This window comes from Lepus europaeus, chromosome 16 (genome assembly GCF_033115175.1).
Source record: "Lepus europaeus isolate LE1 chromosome 16, mLepTim1.pri, whole genome shotgun sequence".
In the NCBI taxonomy this organism is placed as follows: domain Eukaryota; kingdom Metazoa; phylum Chordata; class Mammalia; order Lagomorpha; family Leporidae; genus Lepus; species Lepus europaeus.
The window spans coordinates 1175844-1198602 of record NC_084842.1 but is presented as its reverse complement, the minus strand read 5'-3'; the positions used below and the strand labels follow the sequence as shown (position 1 = coordinate 1198602).

Sequence of the window (22759 nt, the reverse complement as noted above, 5' to 3'; positions counted from 1 at the left end):
CCTCTTCCAGGCCAGCTCTCTGCTGTGGTCCAAAAGTGCAGTGGAGGATGGCCCAAATGCTTGGGCCCTGCACCCCATGGGAGACCAGGAGAAGCACCTGGCTCCTGCCTTCGGATCAGCGCGGTGTGCCGGCCACAGGGGCCATTGGAGGGTGAACCAACAGTAAAGGAAGACCTTTCTCTCTATCTATCTCATTGTCCACTCTGCCTGTCAAAAACAAACAAACAAACAAACAAACAAAAAACACAGTCGGGGGCCGGCACTGTGGCACAGTGGGTTTAGCCCTGGCCTGAAGCGCTGGCATCCCACATGGGCACCGGTTCGAGTCCTGGCTGCTCCTCTTCAGATCCAGCTCTCTGCTGTGGCCTGGGAAAGCAGTAGAAGATGGCCCAAGTCCTTGGGTCCCTGCACCTGCAAGGGAGACCCAGCAGGAGCTCCTGGCTCCTGGCTTCAGATCTGCACAGTTCCGGCCGTTGTGGCCAACTGGGAGTGAACCATCGGATGGAAGACCTCTCTCTCTCTCTCTCTCTCTCTCTCTCTCTGCCTCTCCTCTCTCTGTGTAACTCTGACTTTCAAATGAAAAAACAAACAAACAAACAAAAAAACCACAATCATCCACAACCTTGCTAATAGAGAAACTGTATCTAAAACATTATCCCATTATTGAAAATTAATGGGATTTTTAAAGGACTAGATTTGAAGTGTAGATAGGTATGACCCAAAATATTAACTGTGGTTTCCGCTGGATGGTGATGATGTAGGGAAGGAGTTAGCTAGGAAGGAGGAGCCCTTCCTGGCACCCCCATACATCCCCCTTCCTGTGCAGTAGAAAACCACAGCTTCTGCAAAACTACCACTCAGAACTGGCACCAACCAAAAACATCCAAGATGGCTGCCAGGTGTGTCCCTGCAATGATCTTTAGTTCCTTATACTGTGATTTAATAAAATTATCATGGCTGACACTCCTACTGCCGTCATGCATCTGACACCATGGCACTCCCAAGATTTTCAAAAAAGTGCAAGGAAATGGGCAGTACAGAGCTCCATACCCAACTCTGCCCCTTACAACCACATGATTAAACACCACCCTAGGCACACTTCCTGTGCCTCCAGATCTCATAAAGCGCTGGACTGAACCTCCTCCAGTTCAGCTCTGGCTGGAGTACACCCACACCTGCTGGGTGTGAACTTTCACTTTGTTTTCAAATAAATCTTGTTTCTCTGCTGACCATTACCTACCTCTTGTCCTCGAATTCTGGACCCAGCCACCCCACGTCAACGAGGTATCACTGATTTTAATATTTTTTCTCCTTTTCCACATTTTTTCAGATTTTTTGACAGCAACTAGGAATGATTTCGGGTGAAGATTTTAATCTTATTTTTGTGCAAAGCGATCGCCTGGCATGTGTGTGAAATAAAATATTGATGTCATACTCCCATTTCTTAAGTGGACTGTGTATTTCCCAGATAGGGATCCTCATGGTGCTATCAAGGTCAAACTTGCCTCCCTTTCTTAGGGTCTTTCCATCACTTTGTTCCCACAGAGAGAGGGGAATTAGAAACAAATATCCTGATGTTTGCAAGGGAAGCTTCCTGGAGTGGCACACTTTCTTTCCAGGCCCCTGTGGCACAGGGCTCCCTTGCAGTGCTGAGCACACTGTTGCCACAGACAGCGCGGACATTAAGTTGCCTCACATACAAGCCACGTGCCCTGTTTGGTTATTGCTATTGCGCACATGGGCAGGTGCTTCAAAAAGTTCGTCAAAAACTGGCATTATCTTTTCATTCCATTTCTCCATGAAGGTTTTGACGCCCCCAGCCCCCTCCTGTACGTGCATAGAGAAGTCCTTGGTCCTCCATCTTCCGCCACTGTTTTATAGACGTCACACCCGAAGTCCTGCTTTTCCCCTTCGATGGAGAGAATTCCAAAGAAATGTTCGGAACAGAGGCCAGAACTGTTGCATAGCGGGTAAAGCTGCTGTTTGCGCTGCCAGCATCCCATGTGGCCGAGGGTCCGAGTCCACCTGTTCCACTTCCGATCCAGCTCCCTGCTACTGCGCCTGGGAGAAACAGCTGTGATAACCCAACTCCCTGGGCCCTGCACCCACGTGGGAGCCCCACAGGAAGCTCCTGGCTTCGGCCTGGTCCTTACGGCCATTTGGGGAGATGAACCCGCGGATGGGAGCGCTCTCTCCACTCTCTCTGTAACTCTGCCTTTCGGAGAAACAAATACGTCTTTAAAAGCAAAACTACAACTCCGCCGGCCGTCCTGGAAGCACGCCGCCGGGATGGGGCTCTGAGGCGGCCGTCTTCCCTCGGCCTCCCCGGGCGCCCCCGCTCTCCTCAGCGTCTCCTCAGCCCGGGCGGAGAGGCCCCGCCCGCCGTGACGTCACACGCGCGCCGCGCGCCGCGCCTCCTGTCAGAGGCAGCCATTGTTCGGCGGCTGGCGCCGGCCTCGCTGGGGCCGGGTCCCTCCTGTCCACCTTCCGAGACCCGGGCTGTCCTTCCAGCGGGGAGAGGGGCCCGGTCCCTGGTTGTGCACACCCTGGAGCCCTTGGGTGCAGGTCACCATGAGCAAACGGAAGGCGCCGCAGGAGACCCTGAACGGCGGAATCACCGACATGCTCATGGGTTCGTACCGGGCCGGGCCCCGCCGGCTTCCTCCTCCCCTGCCGCCCCGGTGCCTTCCCTCCCTCGGCTCCCGCCCGACAGCCTGGTGGGGGCGGTGGGGGGCTGCCCGCCGGGGCTGCTGCGGGTGCTCGCCGTCCGTCGAGGCTGCGCAGCCCCCGCGGGTCTCGATTGCTCGGCGCTCTCGTTCACCGGGGCTGCTTGTTGCTTTGCAGAACTCGCTAACTTTGAGAAGAACGTGAACCAGGCTATCCACAAGTACAATGCTTACAGGTGGGACGGCATGCGCTCGGGGACGCCCCCTGTTTTGTGCGGCGGTACGCAGGGCCGAGGGGCTGGCGGGGGGGAACAGGGCGAGGGTGGTTCCTTACACAATATTTCTGGAAGAATTTGGGCAGATCTCCGTGGGCTCCCTTCGGATAAGTTCCCAGTTCTGAGTGAAAACCAGTGGAGCCTGTTGTTGGTCCTGTCATCAGACGGGAATTACTGGAAATGCGATGTGTTTGTAAGCCGTAACGAGAGACAGGTCTCCGCTGTGAAATGGATGTGCTCAAAGAGTCACATCTTTCCATCTGGGTGGTCTGTGACTGATCCTGTTACCTTCATGGCTTCTCTCCCCGTCCCTCTCAACATGGACCTCGCCATTGTCACCTTATCCACCTGCTTCCACTCCTTGGCCTGTAAACATATCCAAGCCCCTCAGCTCTCTGCCTTTTTAAATTCTGTTTATTTGGAAGGCAGACTAACATAGAGAGAAAGAGATCTTGCATCTACTGATACACTCCCCAAATGTGCACAAATGACAGGTCAGGGCCAGGCTGAAGCCAGGAGCCAGAAACTCCATCTTGGTCTCCAGTGTGGGTCGTGGGGACTCAAATACTTTGGCTATCATCTGCTGCTTCTTGGGTGTATTAACAGGAAGCTGGATTAGAAATGGAGCAGCCAGGACCCTAACCAATGATCCAGTACAGGATGTGGGCATCCCAAGCATATGTTTATCCTGCTGTGACACAATACCCATCCCATCTCTCAGCTCCTTTTTTTTTTTTTTTCTTTTAAGATTTATTTATTTGAAAGAGTTACAGAGAGAGGCAGAGACAGAGAGAGAGATCTTCCATCCACTGGTTCACCTCCCAGATGGCCACAACAGCCAGAGCTGCGCTGATCCAATGCCAGAAGCCAGGAGCTTCTTCCATGTCTCCCACATGGGTGCAGGGCCCAAGCACTTGGGCCATCTTCCACTGCTTTCCCAGGCCATAGCAGAGAGCTGGATCGGAAGAGGAGCAGCCGGAACTAGAACTGGCACCCATATGGGATGCTGGCACTGCAGGCCAGGGCTTTAACCCGCTGTGCCACAGCGCCGGCCCTTCCCTCAGCTCTTAAAAGCAATACTGAAGCAATCTTAACTTCCTTCTAGCTAGTGCCTTATCTCTTTCCTTGCGTTAACGTCAGTCTTCTTGGATAATCAGTATTGCGTCTCTGGACTTCACAGCCCTTAGTCATTTCGTATCCCGTTAGAGTGTGGTTTCCATCCTGCTATTCCTCTGGACATGCTCTCACCAACACCTTGTTGGGCTCTCAGCGGCACTCTCCGCTAGCTCGTTCATGAAAGTCTTTTCCTTGATTTCCAGGAGGGCAGTCTTCATCTCTTCTCTCTAGCCTTTATTGCTGGTAGTTCCCAGAAATCTGCCCCTTAGCCCTCTTTCTTCACTCTCACGCTTTCCCTGGCAATCCTTCCGTTGTTGGCTTTGAATACAGCTTACATCAGTGACTCCACATATGTGTCTCAGTGGGCTTTTCTCCAGAATTTTAGCCCCATAGTCCTTTTATCTCAACTTTCCCCTTCCTATTCCTGTCATAATTCAAAACTGATCATGCTCATTGCTTTCCTTGATACTTCCTGTGACGTCCGATGTGATGTGACTTTGCTGTCATCCACACACTTGATGATACAGAAATCAGAGGTATTCAGCCCTGTATCCTGTGTGGGTCACAGCAGTCTTCAGAGTGGAGGTGTTTAGCCTTGAAGGAGCTCATCAGGGGACAAAGGAGAGGAAGAACAATTTAGGCAAAGGAAGCAAAGTGTGCCAAGGCATATGCTGATCACACCAGTAATTCAGTTTGCTTATGGGGTGTGGTCTGAGTGGGAGGTAACTCTGCAAAACAGGTGATGCCCCACTGCCCCATTATGCAAATATATACACATGTTCTCTTGTCCTTGATACAACCCAAATACGTCATAGCACACAAAAGGCCTTTCATGTTCTCGTCCTTACTCCCTTTCAGGCTTTTCCTCACAATGCCAGGTACCTGGCACTACTTGCCTCTTCTTAAGTAATCCCCTCCATACACTACCCTTGGCCGACTCCTTAACCTTTAAATATGTCCTTTCCATTGTCATCGTTATATGCTCATAAAGAAGTTGAATTCCAAACCTAAAGGTCTGTGTGTGCTAGAACAGAATGAAAATGCAACGTTCCAAAGACTGTCCCAATATTTATGCTCTTGACTTAGCTTTTTGTCAACATTGACACCAAACCATATTTCACATTGAAATTATGGACAGGATGCCATCAGTGAGCTCCCGAGGTGTACTGTATCGCCAGATTGCTGAGTTGGATAGTTGGGTATGTGTGGAGGTGGGCAAAATAATAGGTCACTGCTTTATGCTGAACTGAAATGGGAGCAATTTTTTTTTTTTTTAAGAACTGGTATAAGGACATCAGTGAATACAGTTTAAAACCCAACGGCAAAAAGGAAGACCTTTCTCTCTGTCTCTCTCTCACTGTCCACTCTGCCTGTCAAAAAATAAAAAAATAAAAAAATAAATAAAAAATAAATAAAAAACCATGAATTCTCAAGTAGTCATCCATGAGGAGATTTGGAATCTAATAATTCAAACACATGTTTTTATGAAACAGTGTTGAGCAATTCCTTTATTTTTTTTTTAAGATTTATTTATTCAAAAGGCAGAGTTACAGAGAGGCAGAGGCAGAGAGAGAGAGAGAGAGAGAGAGAGAAAGAGAGATCTTCCATCCACTGGTTCATTCCCCAATTGGAGCTGTGCCATTCCGAAGCCAGGAGCTAGGAGCTTCTTCCAGGTCTCCCATGCGGGTGCAGGAGCCCAAGGACTTGGACCACCTTCTACTGCTTTCCCAGGCCATAGCAGAGAGCTGGATTGGAAGTGGAACAGCCGGGGCTTGAACTGGCACCCATATGGGATTGCTGGTACTGCAGGCTTTACCTGCTATGCCACAGAACCAGCCCCAAACAATTCCTAAAAACCAGGTATTTAGGGGAAAAAGGGTCCCAATGGTATTTTCTGCTTGTTCCGCCCAAAAAAGGAAAGAGTGCTGGTCTCCTGAATAAAGTTATCCTCAAATGTGAGAATTTTCAAGATACTTTAAAAAGTTAGCAATGTGGTAGGTGGTCTATTAGCTCATCTAAGTGTTAAGTTTTATATAGAACTGAAAAATTAGCTATTTTGGTGAGAAATATGAGCTGGATATTTGCTTTTTTGTATATTGCAGGTTGAGAAAAATGAAGGCTTTGCTGAATTTCTAATTGGTTTACTATTTTCTTCCTTATAGAAAAGCAGCATCTGTTATAGCCAAGTATCCACACAAAATAAAGAGTGGGGCAGAAGCTAAGAAACTGGTAAGTTTTGTGGACAAATTGATTGAAGAATTCACTCATGTACAATTTTGATGGCTTTTCACAAAACGAAACTCACCCCTCTGAGGCTGCTGTGAGCCACACAAGCAGATATCACTGCTCCTGATTTCTTGGAATAATGTGTTGTCTCAAGCAACCTCTTTAAGCTCAGACTGGATTTGGGGGAGGATAGATTCAAATTTTTAGATATATATATATATATATATATATATATATATATATATATATATATACACACACACACATAATTAACAGTTTTCTACATGTACTTCCTCACACTCTGGATTGAAGCCTGAGTATTGGTTCTCAGGAAGAGTATGGTGATGGAGTGGTGCTAAATTGGGCCCCTAGCTGTCTTTCCCTGTTCTCCAGGTGTAGGGACTTACATGAGTTGGTGTTCCCTCCCTACTAATAGACACATGAGGAGCCCCTCCTGCATTGTGGTGTGCAGCCTGTTCTCTGTAAGGAATTTCCGTGAAGCCCTGCACGCTGGTAGTCTCAGTTCCTACGTCACATCTCATGCTCACTGGTAGTAATACCACAGGATGTTGTTCACCTGCATCTCACTAAATGATTCATAGCTCCTCGAACCTAAAGATGTTGGTGCCTTGTTCAAGATGCCAGACTGACAAAGCTGTTGATTAGACCAAGTCCTAATGGTTATCACCTCCTTCTGTTGTTCTTGATCTGTTTTTTGTTTCACCAAAGTCCTCAGGAATGGAAAAATTATGGAATTAAAAGATAAATTTATTTTGGTGCAAAAGATTTTGAAATCCATATGTAGCAAGGAGTCTTTAAAAAGCTTTGTATGGGTTTCAAAAAATTTTTTCACCAAAATAAACTTATAATTTAATTCCATTTTCCATGAGCTTTTTGAAACACTCTCCTATTAATCTTTGATTGTTTTTAATTCTCATGAAAGCTTTAAAAGTGTGGACCACACTGTTGTTATATTTTCATCCCTCAAAGTTACATTACCATAAATCTTGTACATCTTATTATTGAGTGATGAATTACGCACAGTAATCATATGTCACTTCTAAATCTTGAATTTGTGATTAAAGATACAAGTAATGTTTTGAGATACAGGTTTTAAGTCCTCTGTGCTATAGATGATTCTTAGTCCATCATCTCCAAATAAACTGGCCAAGAAAGTTGTAAATGCAGCAGACTTGAATTCTCTCAGTTTCTCTCTGGGTGAATGGACCCAGCGTTAACCTCAGGCACCACTCCTTCCATCCTTTATCACCATAAATTTCCTTTTTTGCTTATTACCAATAGTCTGCCCATTTATAAGAGAAAGATTTCCGAAAAGCCCTGATACAGATATCTGTATCAGGGAAATTTATATAGAAATTTCAGTTCTATATAAAACTTAACACTGTCTGTAGAGGGAAAAATAGTTACTTTTTATCTCCTGTTATAGGTAATAAGAAACCAGGAATAAGAAATCATTTCCCTTTTCTAATATATTTTGCTCCCTAAATATTATTCTTTTAATTTATTTGAAAGGCAAAGTTACAGAGAGAAAGAGAGACAGAGAGATCCATTTATTTTCAGAATTTTAGTATGCATTAGTAATATGGGGACATTTATTAAACATTAAATAAATCAAGAATATAGGAGGATAACTTAGGGCTGATAGGCAGTAGGAAGTAATTAGCACATCTGTTGAATGTTCAAAAAGCACCAACGAATGTGAAAAAAAGTTCAATAATTAAAGTTGCAAATTAAAGCAAGACACTCTAGTGCCTTTCCATTTATCAAATATACTATGCAGTGTGGACATAGATGTGGGACAGAAGGACACTCATTTACCGTCTTCACTTCAGAAGCAAGGATGATGTGGCAGAATGCTGGCAACATCTCTTTGGCCCAACAGTTTCACTTTGGGGAATTTGTCCTAAGGCAACCAAAGATATGTATGTGAGGGAGTCATTACTTGGTCATTTTTGAGCACCGGTATCCAGGCGTCAGGGAGAAGCTGTGTCTGGGGGCTTGTGTCCTAGAGCAGTGCTTCCAGGACAGCAGCCATAAACACTGTTTGGCTGCTGACATCTTGAAATGTGGCCAGTGTAAATGAAGAATTAAGTTTTAAGTTGTAATTCATTTAAACTTAAGTTGTCCCACGGGGCTAATGTACATGTTGGACTGTGCAGTTTTAGAGCCTTAGTTCTCAAAATGTGGTGCCTCAGTCAGCAATAGCTGTTATTACCTTGGAACTTTAGAAACGCAACTTGTTGGCTCCACCCAATACAGCAAATCAGAAACTCGAAGGTGGGCCTTGGCATTCTGTGTTTTAACAAGTTGGGACTGGGAGTGAGGAACGCAAAAGCGTGAGAACCTTGACTCTGAAGGAAGTTCCTGACAGCCTTGTTACGACGTCAAATAAGTGTTACCTGAAGGGTACTTGCTAAGTAAATTATTATGCATTCATACAATGATATATTATGCAGCCATTAAAGATACTACAATTATATTTCTTTGATGATATGGAAATGTGCTTATTATGTATTAAGAAAAATTGTGTGTAAACATAATTCTAATTCTACTTATAAGCAGGAACAGCTAATGTTAGGGCATGAGGTTACAGTTGATTTTAAGTTTCAGGGCAGGGAAATTGACAAGAGGTTTTTTAAAAAAGATTGTTTTTATTATTTGAAAGAGAGAGGTCTTCCATCTGCTGGTTCACTCTCCGAATGGCCGCAACAGCCAAAGATGAGCCATTCCAAAGCCAGGAGCCAGGAGCTTTTTCTGGGTCTTCACATGGGTGCAGGGCCCAAGGACTTGGGCCGTCCTCCGCTGCCCTGACAAGTGATTTTAATAGTCTTTTTAAAAATTTGTTTGAGACACACACACACACAGCACACCCTCACCGGTTTTTTCACTCCCTAAATGCCCACAGCAGCCAGGGTTGGGCCAGGCCAAAGCTGGGGCCAGAAACTCAGTCCAGGTGTCCTATATGGGTGGCAGGAGCCCAGCTACTCCAACCATCACCTGCTGCCTCCTGGAGTGCACATTAGCAGGAAGATGGAATAGGGACCTGGAGCAAACCCAGGTACTCTGATATGGGATGCAGGAGTCCTAACTCATGGGTTAGCCACGAGGCCAAACACCTCGGGGGTCACTTCTCTGTGCACTTTATTTCAAAACTTCTCACTTCTCACTTTCGATGACTCAGCAAGCATTATATTTATATAACTTCTCTATTTTTAATTTCCTTGTAGCCTGGAGTAGGAACAAAAATTGCTGAAAAGATTGATGAGTTTTTAGCGACTGGAAAGTTGCGTAAACTGGAAAAGGTAAACATTGTAACCTACTTGTGTATGTTTCTAGCTATAGTGTCTGTCTTTATGGCAACTCTCATGTAGCAACCTTGCAGGATGATTGAAGACACACTTGGGAGACTCAGAAGGAAGAGATGAGTATTCTGTTTTTAAAAATGTAAATGTTGTTTCTATAAAATGTTCCTGTATTTTATGTGGCATTTGAGAGATTGTCAGCAACTCTGATAGTTTGCTTCTCATGTTTACTACCATTCAGAAGAGATTATAAACTTTGACTAAAAGATTGTTACATTTTAAAATTTCTGTGTGTGAATTCTCCCAAGCATTTTTGTGGTTTTATTTCACCCTTTCAAAAGTATTGGAAAATTGAAAAATGCAGACAGTGGATGTCCAGTTTTTGCCACATAAATGACTGTGAGATAATGTATTTGCTAATTAGCTAGACTTAACTATTCCACAATGTGTGTATACTTAAACATTATATTGTACATGATAAATAAATATAATTATATCTGTCAGCTAAATTTTTAAAAATATTGAATAAATTAGAGATAAGATATTTTCAGCTACTCTATTATTCACTTGTAACAGCCTTGGTTAGATGTAAATAATTTTGCTATGCAGGCAAATGTAAATGTCTTGTCACGTTTCTTAGCATACTGGTGTATTTCCAGTAAGATCATTTGAGTCCTCAAAGCATTTGTCAATCATTGTTGGGCTTTTCTTTTCTTAAAGATTCGTCAGGATGATACGAGTTCATCTATTAATTTCCTGACTCGAGTTAGTGGCATTGGGTAAGAACTATTGTTTAAGCCCCATCCAAGGCAGATGTCACCTTGACCTTCATGAACCCAGTTTGATTTTCTGGCCAGAAATAATCTGTCCTTCCTCTGTACCCCAGCACTTGCCCTGTGTATATCTTATTGCCTGCTCCAGATTGTGCCTTTTTGCTTCTCTGAGCATTTTATCTTAAGCATTTAAGTTTTCCCATAGTACCTTATGAATTTGGAACACTCAAGCATTTTTTAAATGAAGGAATCTTCATCTTAACATTTGAGGGGTGGATGTTTGGTTTAGTGAATGTGGTACCCATGTCCCATGTGGAGTTCCTGGGTTCAGATCCTGGCTGCACTTCCTTTAGCTTCCTGCTGACGTACACCCTATGAGGCAACAGGTTATGGCTCAGGTACATGGGTCCCTTCTACCCACATGGCAGATGTGGATTGGATTCTGAGCACCTGGCTTCTACCTGACCCTAGGCCTGGCTGGCAGGCATTTGGGGAGTAGTAAACCAGTGGATGAGATCACTCACTCACATAGTCTCTGTCTGTCTCAAATAAATAAAAAATAAATAGTCAAAAAAATTTGAAGAGAATTTGAGCTAGTGCAAAAGGGGTCTTTTTTTTTTTTTTTTTGGAACAGAGTCCTTTTTTTTTTTTTTTTTTTTTTTTTTTTTTTTTATTTTTGACAGGCAGAGTGGACAGTGAGAGAGAGAGACAGAGAGAAAGGTCTTCCTTTTGCCGTTGGTTCACCCTCCAATGGCCGCCGCGGTAGCGCGCTGCGGCCGGCGCATCGCGCTGATCCGATGGCAGGAGCCAGGTGTTTATCCTGGTCTCCCATGGGGTGCAGGGCCCAAGGGCTTGGGCCATCCTCCACTGCACTCCCTGGCCACAGCAGAGAGCTGGCCTGGAAGAGGGGCAACCGGGACAGGATCGGTGCCCCGACCGGGACTAGAACCCGGTGTGCCGGCGCCGCAAGGCAGAGGATTAGCCTATTGAGCCGCGGCGCCGGCCAAGGGGTCTTTTTTGACTCCAGACAAAGTATGCATGGACATTAGAAAATTAAGATTCTAATGCTTTACTTATCTCTCATCTTTACAGTATAAGACATTCCTTTACATACATGATTATGGTCTATTTTACTTATTTGTTTGTTTCATTTATTGGAAAGGCAGAACTACAGAGAGAAGGAGAAAGATCTTCCATTCACTGATTCATACCCCAAAGGCCTGCATCAGCCAGGGTTGGGCCCAGGTTGAAGCCAGGAGCCCCAAACTCCATTTGGGTGTTCAGTGAGGGTAGCAGGGTCCCAAGCACTCGAGCCATTAAGTACTGCCTCCCAGAATGCACATTGACAGGAAATTGGATCAGAAATGGAGGCAGGACTCAAACCTTAGCACTCCAGTATGGGACGTAGGCAACCCAAGCAGCAACTTAACTGCTGGGCCATGATACTCATCCCTACTGCCCCTTCAAATGTCAGCATTTTCAAGAAAAGTTAGACTAAAATATATTAAATTTTTAATCCTAGCATGCTGGAAATAAGCTTGATTCCTTAAGGCCATTATGAAGTTTTCATGAAAAAGTGTTTTAGAAAACATTTGTCACATTATCTTCTTTTTCCAGACAAGAAAACTAAAAGTTGCAGAGAGAAAGGGGGTTAATAGTGACAGTCAGGATTAGAACTCCTGTCGCCTGACTGCAGATTCAGCTGTTTCTTTACCGTGGTGCCTTCCTAACATCAGTATCAGCTTCTGTACCACACTGTAGTATGATGTTTGTACCTGCTGTTGATTATATGGCTTTATTCATCCCAAAACACTCTGTGTGGCCCCAGATGGTTGTGTTTGTGTGTGTGTGTGCATGCATAGTGTATGTGTGTGCACGCCTATGTGTGTATGCACGTGTGTGTGTGTGCATGTGTTTCTTTCTGTTCCCACTTTATTATACGATACATTTGTGCAGCAGAGAGTCAGGCAGTCTGAGTACTGGTCCCAGTTCTGCCACCAACTAGATTTATAACCTTTGCAAGTGACTTCATCTTTCTAGCTTTCAATGTTCTCTATAAAATGAGGAGAAGACTAGGCCAATCTCCTAAGTTCCTGCAGCCTCTCCTATTTTATAAGAGCATCTTCAGTCAATTCTGATGTCCTGACTGATTTACATGAACACAGCAATCACAGTGAGCTTTATAAGCCTAAACCAAAGTTGTCACTACCTTGCCCAGTACCTGCTAATAGCCTCCCATTATACTCAGAATAAAACCCAGACTTAGCCACCATGACTTCAAAAGTATGAGTGTGAACTCTGCCTGTACTCAGTTCTGTTTGTTACTATCTCTTACATCATTCTAGTCAAACTAGTTTTTCTCTTTTCTTGAACAAGGTATGCTCATGGCAGCCTTAGGGCCTTTGACTAATTGTATCCTTTGCCTAAGACACTTTCCTCTGATCCCCGAAATAGCTGGCTGTTTGTCATTAAAATCTCAGCTTAACCATCGTCTCAGAGGCTTTCCCTTACCACCCAGCCTAAAGCAGACCCAGACTCTCATGTCAGTTTGAACTCATCTACCTGAGTTTTCTTGCGTATATGTGTTTATTGTTGCTCACTACAGTGTAAGTGTGTAAAGCCTGCTGCTCTTACTTGTCTTATTCCTGCTATGTTTTCAGCACCTACAAGTGTATCTGGTACATAACAGGCCTTCGGTAAATCTTAGTTGAATGAATGAGTGGTTTCCAAGGGGTCTGTGTGTCTGTAGGTCAGCATTATGCCAGCTAGATGTTTCATGTCCTACTTTGCGGTTATTTTCTTAATAATTGGAGTTTCAAAAATTCCTACCTTGGATAAAATTGAAAAATACCAAGGAATCATGCAACATTTTTCAGCCTGTGTGTTTAGCTTAGTACCCACTGTTTATGCTTGATAATGGAATATACAGTTGGTTATTTGATTCAAGGATTCTGAGTTTTACCTGATACTAAAACAGTGCTTTTCTTTTGTTGTAGTCCATCTGCTGCAAGGAAGTTTGTAGATGAAGGAATTAAAACATTAGAAGGTGAGTAAAACATTAGGTCACTAATTCCAGGGTAAATGAGGGCCTCAAAAACTGTTAATGATCTGCCACACTCAAACTTTAAAATCCCTAGACACAAATGATAATATGTTCTTTGTAACACTGCAGTAAAGAGTAGGTTTAGGGTATAATTTATATTACCACTTTAAACATTTTCAGAGGGGTGGCTGTTTGTGACGCAGTAGATAAGCCACTGCTTTGGACAGCAGCGGTTTAGGTCCTGGCTTCTCCACTTCTGACCCAACTTCCTGCCAGTGCACCAAAGCAGTGGGTGATAGCCCAGGCTCTTGGGTTTCTCCAGCCACATGGCAGACTTGGACAGAGTTCAGGGCTCCTTGGCTTCGGCCTGGCCCAGCCCAGGCTGTTGTGGCCATCTGGGGAATGAACCTGTGAATGAAATCGCTATCTCTGTCTCTCCCCTCTTTCTGTCACTCTGCCTTTCAAATAGGTAAATTAATTAAAAAATAATTTAGGTTTGTAACTCGGGAAAAATTCAAGAAGAGGCTTCCTGGTTTAAAGATAATGAAATAGTAATCATTGGCAGATTTTTAAAAGATTTAGATTTCTTGGCTGGCGCCGTGGCTTAACAGGCTAATCCTCCGCCTTGTGGCACTGGCACACCGGGTTCTAGTCCCGGTTGGGGCCCCGGATTCTATCTCGGTTGCCCCTCTTCCAGGCCAGCTCTCTGCTATGGCCCGGGAAGGCAGTGGAGGATGGCCCAAGTCCTTGGGCCCTGCTCCCGCATGGGAGACCAGGAGAAGCACCTGGCTCCTGGCTTCGGATCAGTACTATGCACCAGCCGGAGTGGCCATTGGAGGGTGAACCAACGGCAAAAGGAAGACCTTTCTCTCTGTCTCTCTCTCTCACTATCCACTCTGCCTGTCAAAAAAAAAAAAAAAATTTAGATTTTCTTGTGTTCAGTAAAATTTTAGAAAACTAAATCTTCCACATCAGACTAAAGGCTAAGTCATGTATACTTAAGAAAGATTCTATACAAGATTTCCAGTGCTGGCCGGCGCTGCGGCTCACTAGGCTAATCCTCTGCCTTGCGGCGCCGGCACACCGGGTTCTAGTCCCGGTCAGGGCGCCGGTTCTGTCCCGGCTGCCCCTCTTCCAGGCCAGCTCTCTGCTGTGGCCAGGGAGTGCAGTGGAGGATGGCCCAAGTGCTTGGGTCCTGCACCCCATGGGAGACCAGGAGAAGCACCTGGTTCCTGGCTTCGGATCAGCGCGCTGCGCCGGCCGCAGCGCGCCAGCCGCGGCGGCCATTGGAGGGTGAACCAACGGCAAAAGGAAGACCTTTCTCTCTGTCTCTCTCTCACTGTCCACTCTGCCTGTCAAAGAAATGAATAAAAATTTAAAAAAAAAGAAAAAAAAAAGATTTCCAATGCTTACTGAAGAAATATTTTCCTTAAGCCTAGTATAGCAATCTTTTAAGTATAATTGAGTCCTTTATCTTTTTCAAAGATATATGTCATATGTATGGATTCATTGCAGTGAATCTGTAGAATTTGGGATTTAGTGCAACTGTTATAAGCAACCCAAATGGTTAAGTGGTCAGGTTTTTTTAACCTGGGCTTGAGCTCTCCTCCCCCCACTTATCAGAATGAGTAAGCATGGTGCTTCAACTTCCTGCTACAAAATGGGTATTTCTGTCTCAAGTGATTTAACATAATATTTGCAAAGCACTTAGCAGGATACTTGGTGCACATAGTAAATACTTAAAACAGTACTTGACTTTCTAGGAGGCATGATTAATTAGAGATATTAGTGTGTTAAGGATTCCTGTGAGTTCCATGGCTGGAAAATGAACTGTCCACGTGCCTCCTAGAGGGTTGTACTTTTCTGCTTGTAGCATGCTCAGTGTCTCTGATATCTGAGGGAAAGGATGGGCTAAGGGAGGCAAGAATGTATATGTTTCTCAAAGATAATCAACTGCATCTCTTGGTATTGTCAAGGAGCCACCGTTCTGGTTTTTGTATTGTTTCACACAATATGTAGACATGTAATATAACTTGGTCTCTACTCAACTTTCAGATATTTCAGTGTTTTCTGTGTGTGTGCAACCATAGGAAATATGGAAATATACTCCATTTGTCATACTTACTTTTCTCCATTTTATACCTCCAAAGGAAACATATATTAGAATGTAAAGCAATTATGGGAATCACTTTTGAAGTATACTTATATTGCTGTTTCTTTGGCAAGGCTTGTTACGGTACTCAGGCCCAGTAAAAAGAACACCCAGTGAAACTAAGTCACTTAGACCCAAGATGCAATATTGTGACAGCTTTTTGAAATGAAAAAATGTAGATAATACTTTTCTTCTCAGTAGAATTCTTACTATGTTGTCTGCACAAGCGGATACTCAATGGTAGTTGCGTAAAGGTGAATGAACAAATGAACAGCATCAGTGACCCTAGTTAACCATAAGACATTCAGAAGCTGTGTGCTGTTGCTGCTATGAACAGTAAATTAAGCCATGCTGGTTCTTATAAGAGAGCCAGTGAAGTACAGGCAAGGTCCTGGTGCATCTGTCTATTCTCTCTTGTAAATAATGGAAATTTCAACAATAAGGAAAAGGGATCATTAAATCAACTGTTAGGATTTATTACATTGATTAAAGAGTTTTAGTTCCTAATATCAGAAATTTTTTTTTTTTCTCACTGTGTTTTCAAAGTCATTTCAATGTATTTTCTCCCCCAGGAATTCTTTATTAAAAAAGGTCATTGAGTTTAGTATCTTTTTTTCCAAAAAGTGTTTAAATTAACGCCTCCACTTTATTTATCTTTGCAGATCTCAGGAAAAATGAAGATAAATTGAACCATCACCAGCGAATTGGATTAAAGTAAGATAGAGAATTTTTTTGATACTTGGATTATGAAAGTAAAATTTTTATAGACATTCTTTTATATACCGTGACAACTCCTTGAACTTAGCTGAAGAAAACCACTTTTTAGCTCACTGCTGGGATTTGTTGCAGACTGCCGTAGAGTATGTTCTCACATTTTGTTACTCCTTTCCAGTTTGTTTACTTGTTTTGAGGATTTCCCTCATTCTCTTGACGGTAGCAGGGGACTTGCTCTTAAAATACCTAGAATTGAGTGCATCACAGTGCATGTTTCTCTCATGCCTGCATTGAACTAAGCACCATACTAGGTCTGGGGTAAGAAGAATATAATGAAGTTTAAGGTAGCTCTTAAGGAGTTTATAGTCTACCTGAGAAGAGCGTGAAGTGTGTCAATGTGAATTTACATGAACATGAAAAGCCAAATTAGCAAAAAAAAAGATGAAAGCCCCAAACATGTAAATAACAGTGTAGGAGCAACCACGAGACGTGTTTCTATGTCACCATTAATAATTATTTTTGGAGCAGGTATTGATGTTTACAATTACAGCACATAAGCACCATGTGTGTCTCCTCTTGCATTGTATAGTCTGGTGGTGATTGAGTTCTAACAACCTTCTGAACTTGCCTGTTGACACCTTACTATAGTATTTTTAAACTTATACTATCATTTTAAAACTTGGAGCCAGTAAGAGGCCAGGGTCATTTGAGTCCCACCTTCTTGCATTTGTGTGGTAAATGGAGATTTGAAGAACCTGGCTGTGGTGAGAATTGGTTTTGAGCAGGAGCATCATCTTTGTGGGTCTTGGGCTTAGACATGGCTTCACACTGAGACCATGTCTTCCTAACAGCCTCTTGGAGGTATAACACATATGTCTTATAACTCACCCACTTTTATTATTTATGTGGAGTGGTGCAACCATTACTACAATCACTTCAATTTTTGATTTCCCAGAAAGAACCCTATCTATACTCTTTGGGAGTCATTCCCCATGTCTTGTCGGTGCCCTGCCCCAGGTCTATTAATTTTTCTATCTTTACAGATTTTCCTATTCTGGACATTTCTTACATGAGTGAGCACATAGAATACGTAGTCTTGTGAGTGGCTCCTTTCACTTAACATATTGTTCTAAAATAAGATAATTGGGCAGGATTTAAGAGCGGTGAGCTGTAACCCCTTGACTTACCAGTAGAGAGCAGTCTGCTTTGAAAGCATATACTGAATTAAATGTGTATATGTCCTTCTGTCATGTGACTGCCAAGCTTATTCGCAGATATTTGTAGATGGGATAGAATATTTCAAAGCATGGCACTTAAGGACTTTTATCCAGTTAAGGGAAAAAAGGCTTCCCACTCTCTCCCCCCGATTTTGCTGCAATCTTCTCAATGAATTTCAGTTTTGCTTTGTGAGGATTACAATGATATGCTTGTATAAGGGCATTTGTTATGGTAGGCGACTTAATTTTTAAGGAGATTTAATTTTTATAATGCTGTTTACTCTGTCTTTATAGATATTTTGAGGACTTTGAGAAAAGAATTCCTCGGGAAGAGATGCTACAAATGCAAGTAAGAGCGTGCTGAGTTGTATTGTTTGACTAGTACTGAGAATGTCACTTGGTGAAAACAATTTTTGGAATACTGACTAAATTTTTCTTCTATTAGGATATTGTACTAAATGAAGTTAAAAAAGTGGATTCTGAGTACATTGCTACTGTCTGTGGCAGTTTCAGGAGAGGTAATACACTTCCTAATCTTGGGTCTTCATGCCTTGATGTCAGAATTGCCTCGTGTATGTGAAAAGCTTGGATTAGAAAGATGTAATTTTTGTTACATCGTAGATTTTTTAGGATCCTGTAGTATTAGCTAAATTTTTTTTGTTTATAGATGGGAATATGTATTAATAACTGAGAGAAATTCATCCTGGCTTTCTTATAGGATGATTTTTTTAAAGTTTTTATTTTATTTATATTATTTATTTGAGAAGCAGAGAGTAGATAGACCTTCCATCTACTGGTTCACTCCCAAATGCCATAACAGTAGGGAATGGGCCAGGCTGAAGCCAGAAGCCCCAAACTCAGTCTGGGTCTCTCACATGGGTGACAGGGACCCAAGTACTTGAGCCATTATCTGCTGCCTTCTAGGGGGTACCCATTAGCAAGAAGCCAGAACTGGGAGCAGAGCTGGGACTTGAACCCAGGCATCCTAAATATGGAATGCAGGCATCCCAAGTAGCAGCTTAACTTTTGTACAAACATACACCCCTAGGATAGTATTTTAATGACAGTTTTAACAAAATTTGTAAGATGGCTTTAGGTATAATAAAATGCTAAGAATGGTTGTCTTTGGCTAAATGCCAATGAAGCGATGGATAGTTTGTTTACTTTTTTATTTTCCAAGCTTTGGTAGGTCTAAGAATAATGTCTCAGGGGCACCAGTTCAAAAACCAGTTCTCCCAATAACCAGGTTCTTGAGAAGGTCTCCCACTGCGTGTGAATGCGAGCCATGTGAGAATCACACAGTCCGGGTCTCTTGCTGGCTTAACGTGGGGAAAGGATTACTTAAGTTTTAAAATATTAACTTCTAAAAATTAGGATGGAAAACTTTGAAACGTTTTAAGTATGTACCTACACAGAATCTCCGGCCTCTTATGGGATTTTGCCTAGAAAGTAGGTGGTGGGTTGTCAGAAGTACTCCAGGCAGCTGTGATTAGAATGTGGAGCGGGGGGGGGGGGGGGGGGGGGGGGATATGTCCATAATTACTGACAAGTAGAAGGAAGAGTGGATTGGGGTTGCAGAGCCAGCTCCTGCAGCCGGATCTGCCCGTGAGACACGGTTTAGGTATGTCTGTCTCTCCTGACTCTGGTTTCCACATTTGCAAAAGGAGAGGGCTGCAGGCAGCAGTTCCAGAACGCCTGCGTCAGAACACGCAGGAAGCTGTCGAACTCTGCCACGTGGCCACTAAGTACGAATCTCCTTAGGCTGGAACGTGGATTCTGTATTTCGAAAATGTAGGTTGTGATGCAGGGCAGGCCAGGCACACGTTCCACTGAGTGTGACTCCTTTCCTGGGTTTATGTCTTTCCATCTTATTTTTAGTTTTCTTATTTTGAGAATGTGGTGTGGTTACATGCTTTAACAGAAAAAAGATACACACTAAGGAGGCTCACTTCTGCTCTGTTCACCCTGTTCATTTCCTCTCTCCACAGTCCTGTTGGTAACCACTTTCTTGTGTACTCTCTCAACATGTCTGCGTGAAAATACAACCAAATATGAGTATGTGTTCTTGATTTTCTCCCCCCCAGTGCACCTTTCCTTCACAAGGTAGTAAAGTATATACATAATACTATAGCCTGCTTTATTCACTTAAAATACACCGTGGAGGCCAGTCCGTATCAGCATACAGAGAGCATCTTGATTCTGTATTGCATAGCACTTGCCTGTATGGGTGCCGAACTATGTTTCCCCAGTCCCTTGTCAACAACAGACGTTGGAGTTGTTTTGTTTTATAAATAGAGTAAAACATTTTCGGTGATAGGTAGGTGCTGGTAGTCTTTCAGTCATAGGTAGGTAGCCTTTAGGGGAAAAAAAAGAGAAGACAATTGAATTTTCTTTCTTTTTTTTTTCTAACTTTTTTTTTTTTTTTTAAGCAGCTTTCATGGATGTTCTCAGATCAACACACATGCAGTCTCATTTTCTTTATATTTAAATACAGTAGCTCCCTCCCACCCCACCCCCCAGCCATCCTTGGTTTTGCTTTCCACTGTTTCAGTTACCATCAGTCAACCGTAGTCTGAAAATATTAAATGGAAAATTCCAGAACCAGTTCATGAGTTTTAAATTATGCACCATTGTTAGTATCATGAAATCTCAGAACCCCCAGCATAGCCACACTGTATACGATCCCTGCCTGTCAGTCTCTTAGTAGCTATGTTGGTGTCAGGTCTCAGATCCACTGTCTTGGTGGCAATATCATAGTGCTTGTGTTCCGGTCACCTTATTTTACTTAATAATGGCCCTGAAGTCCAATAGTGATGCTGGCAATTTGTATACGCCAAAGAGAAGCCAACAAGTGCTTCTTTTAAGTAAAAAGGTGAAAGTTCTCAATTTAAGGAGAGAGAGAAAAGATCATATGCTGGGTTTGCTAAGATCTGTAATAAGAAAAATCTATCCATGGAATTGTGAACAAAGAAAGAGAAATTTGTGTTAGTTTTACTGCCACACCTCTGATTGCAAAAGTTATGGCCATAGTGTATGGTAAGGGCCTAGTTAAGATGCAAAAGGTATTAAATTATAGAGTTCAGTACTGCCCATGGTTTCGGGCATCAGCTGGGGGTCTTGGAACATATCCTGTGCGAATAAGAGATTGTTGTATCTGCTTAAAGATTATCAATACAGCAGCCGGATACTCCACTTCTGATCCAGCTCCCTGTTAATGAACCTGAGAAAGCAGTGGTAGATGGTCCAGGTGCTTGGGCCCTGACCCCAGTGGGAGACCTAGATGAAGCTCCTGGCTTCAGCCTGGCCTGGCCTTGGCCATTGCAGCTATCTGGGGAGTGAAGCAGCAGGTGAAAGATGTCTCTTGTTTCACCCTCTGTCCTTCTAATTCTGCTTTTTAAATCAATCAATAAATATGTTAAAAAAGATTATTGATATATAGGATGGTGATCCAAAAATACTATAAGATCTTCAATCACCAAAAGTATGTTTTGAACCTGTAATTCCTAACAAGAGGAAAAAAAAGGGAAATTATTTATTTAGACAAACTGTGTACCACTTTTCTGAATACTTTCACATATGTTCTCATTCAGCTGCACAGTAACCTGTGAAATAGCTTTTGTATTCCGATAGGGTCACAGTCAAAGTGGAAGTTCTCTCCTCCCTTCAGAGAAAGGTACCTCCTTCTTTGATGGCCCCGTTCTTTCCACTGGGATCTCACTCACAGAGATCTTTCATTTAGGTCTTCTTCTTTTTTTCTTTCCCATGGTATCTTGGCTTTCCATGCCTACAATACTCTCATGGGCTCTTCAGCCAGATCCAAATGCCTTAAGGGCTGATTCTGAGGCCAGAGTGTTGTTTAGGACATCTGCCATTCTATGAGTCTGCTGTGTATCCCACTTCCCATGTTGGATCTTTCTCTCCCTTTTTGATTCTATCAGTTAGTATTAGCAGACACTTGTCTTGTTTGTGTGATCCCTTTGATTCTTAGACCTATCCGAGCCATCGAATGTGAACTGAAATTGATCACTTGGACTAGTGAGTGTGACCCTATCGGAATAAGATCAAAGTCAGCGAACTCTAAAGGCTTCCATAGCCCTGGCAACTCATGACTAGAGCCTAGGGAGATTACTGACGCCATGAACAGGAGTGTCAAATTGTTAAGTCAGCAACAGAAGTCACTGTGTACTTACATCCCATGTGGGATCTGTCCTTAATGTGTTGTCTAATGTGCAGTGATGCTATAACTAGTACTGAAACAGTATTTTTACACTTTGTGTTTCTGCGTGGGTACAAACTGATGAGATCTTTACTAATTATATATTGAATCGATCTTCTGTATATAAAGATAATTGGAAATGAAAAAAAAAAAACCTGGTGTTAAATTGGAAATGGCATAGAAAATTAATTAATTTTTAAAAAAATATTATGTAGGATCTCTGTCTTTAATGTGCTGTACACTCTTATTTAATGCTATAACTAGTACTCCAACAGTATTTTTTTTTCTTTTTCACTTTGTGTTGCTATATGGGGGCAAACTGTTGAAATCGTTACCTAATATATACTAAACTGATCTTTTGTATATAAAGAGAATTGAAAATGAATCATGATGTGATTGGAAGGGGAGAGGGAGCGGGAAAGGGGAGGGTTGTGGGTGGGAGGGAAGTTTTGGGAGGGGGAAGCCATTGTAACCCATAAGCTGTACTTTGGAAATTTATATTCATTAAATAAAAGTTTAATTAAAAAAAAAAAAAGAAATAGCTTTTGTAGTTTACAAATCAGGAAACAGATCTAGAGGAATGGAGAGTCCTCATTTATGATGCTGAAAAATAAAGACATAGTGAAAAAAAATCCAAATGGGGATATAATTCCACAGTATACAGTAAAAGGAAGATTAAAACAGCTGCATACTACTTGCTTAAAGTTGTGTGGTTGTAGATTATCTAAGTCATTATAAACTTTTTTTTTTTTAAAGATTTATTTGAAAGTCAAAGTTACACAGAGAGGAGAGGTAGAGAGAGCGAGAGAGAGGTCTTCCATCAGATGGTTCACTCCCCAATTGTCTGCAATGGCCGAAACTGTGCCGATCCAAAGCCAGGAGCCAGGAGCTTCTTCTGGGTCTCCCACGCAGGTGCAGGGGCCCTAGAACTTGGGCCATCTTCCACTGCTTTCCCAGGCCATAGCAGAGAGCTAGATCAGAAGAGGAGCAGCCGGTCCTCGAACTGGCACCCATATGGGACGCTGGCACTTCAGGCCA

General features: G+C 42.9%; 1 protein-coding gene across 1 annotated transcript in view; it reads left to right on the top strand.

The window, feature by feature from the left end:
• The first annotated feature begins 2412 nt into the window (after window positions 1–2412).
• Window positions 2413–22759, top strand: part of POLB (DNA polymerase beta) — a 35093-nt gene continuing 14746 nt past the window's right edge. Inside the window, exons 1-9 of the mRNA XM_062213030.1 lie at window positions 2413–2632; window positions 2845–2902; window positions 6220–6286; window positions 9532–9606; window positions 10327–10385; window positions 13376–13425; window positions 16237–16288; window positions 17800–17854; window positions 17951–18023. Coding sequence (XP_062069014.1) covers window positions 2572–2632; window positions 2845–2902; window positions 6220–6286; window positions 9532–9606; window positions 10327–10385; window positions 13376–13425; window positions 16237–16288; window positions 17800–17854; window positions 17951–18023 — 550 coding nt within the window. The 5' untranslated portion in view covers window positions 2413–2571. The remainder of the gene's footprint in view (window positions 2633–2844; window positions 2903–6219; window positions 6287–9531; window positions 9607–10326; window positions 10386–13375; window positions 13426–16236; window positions 16289–17799; window positions 17855–17950; window positions 18024–22759) is intronic.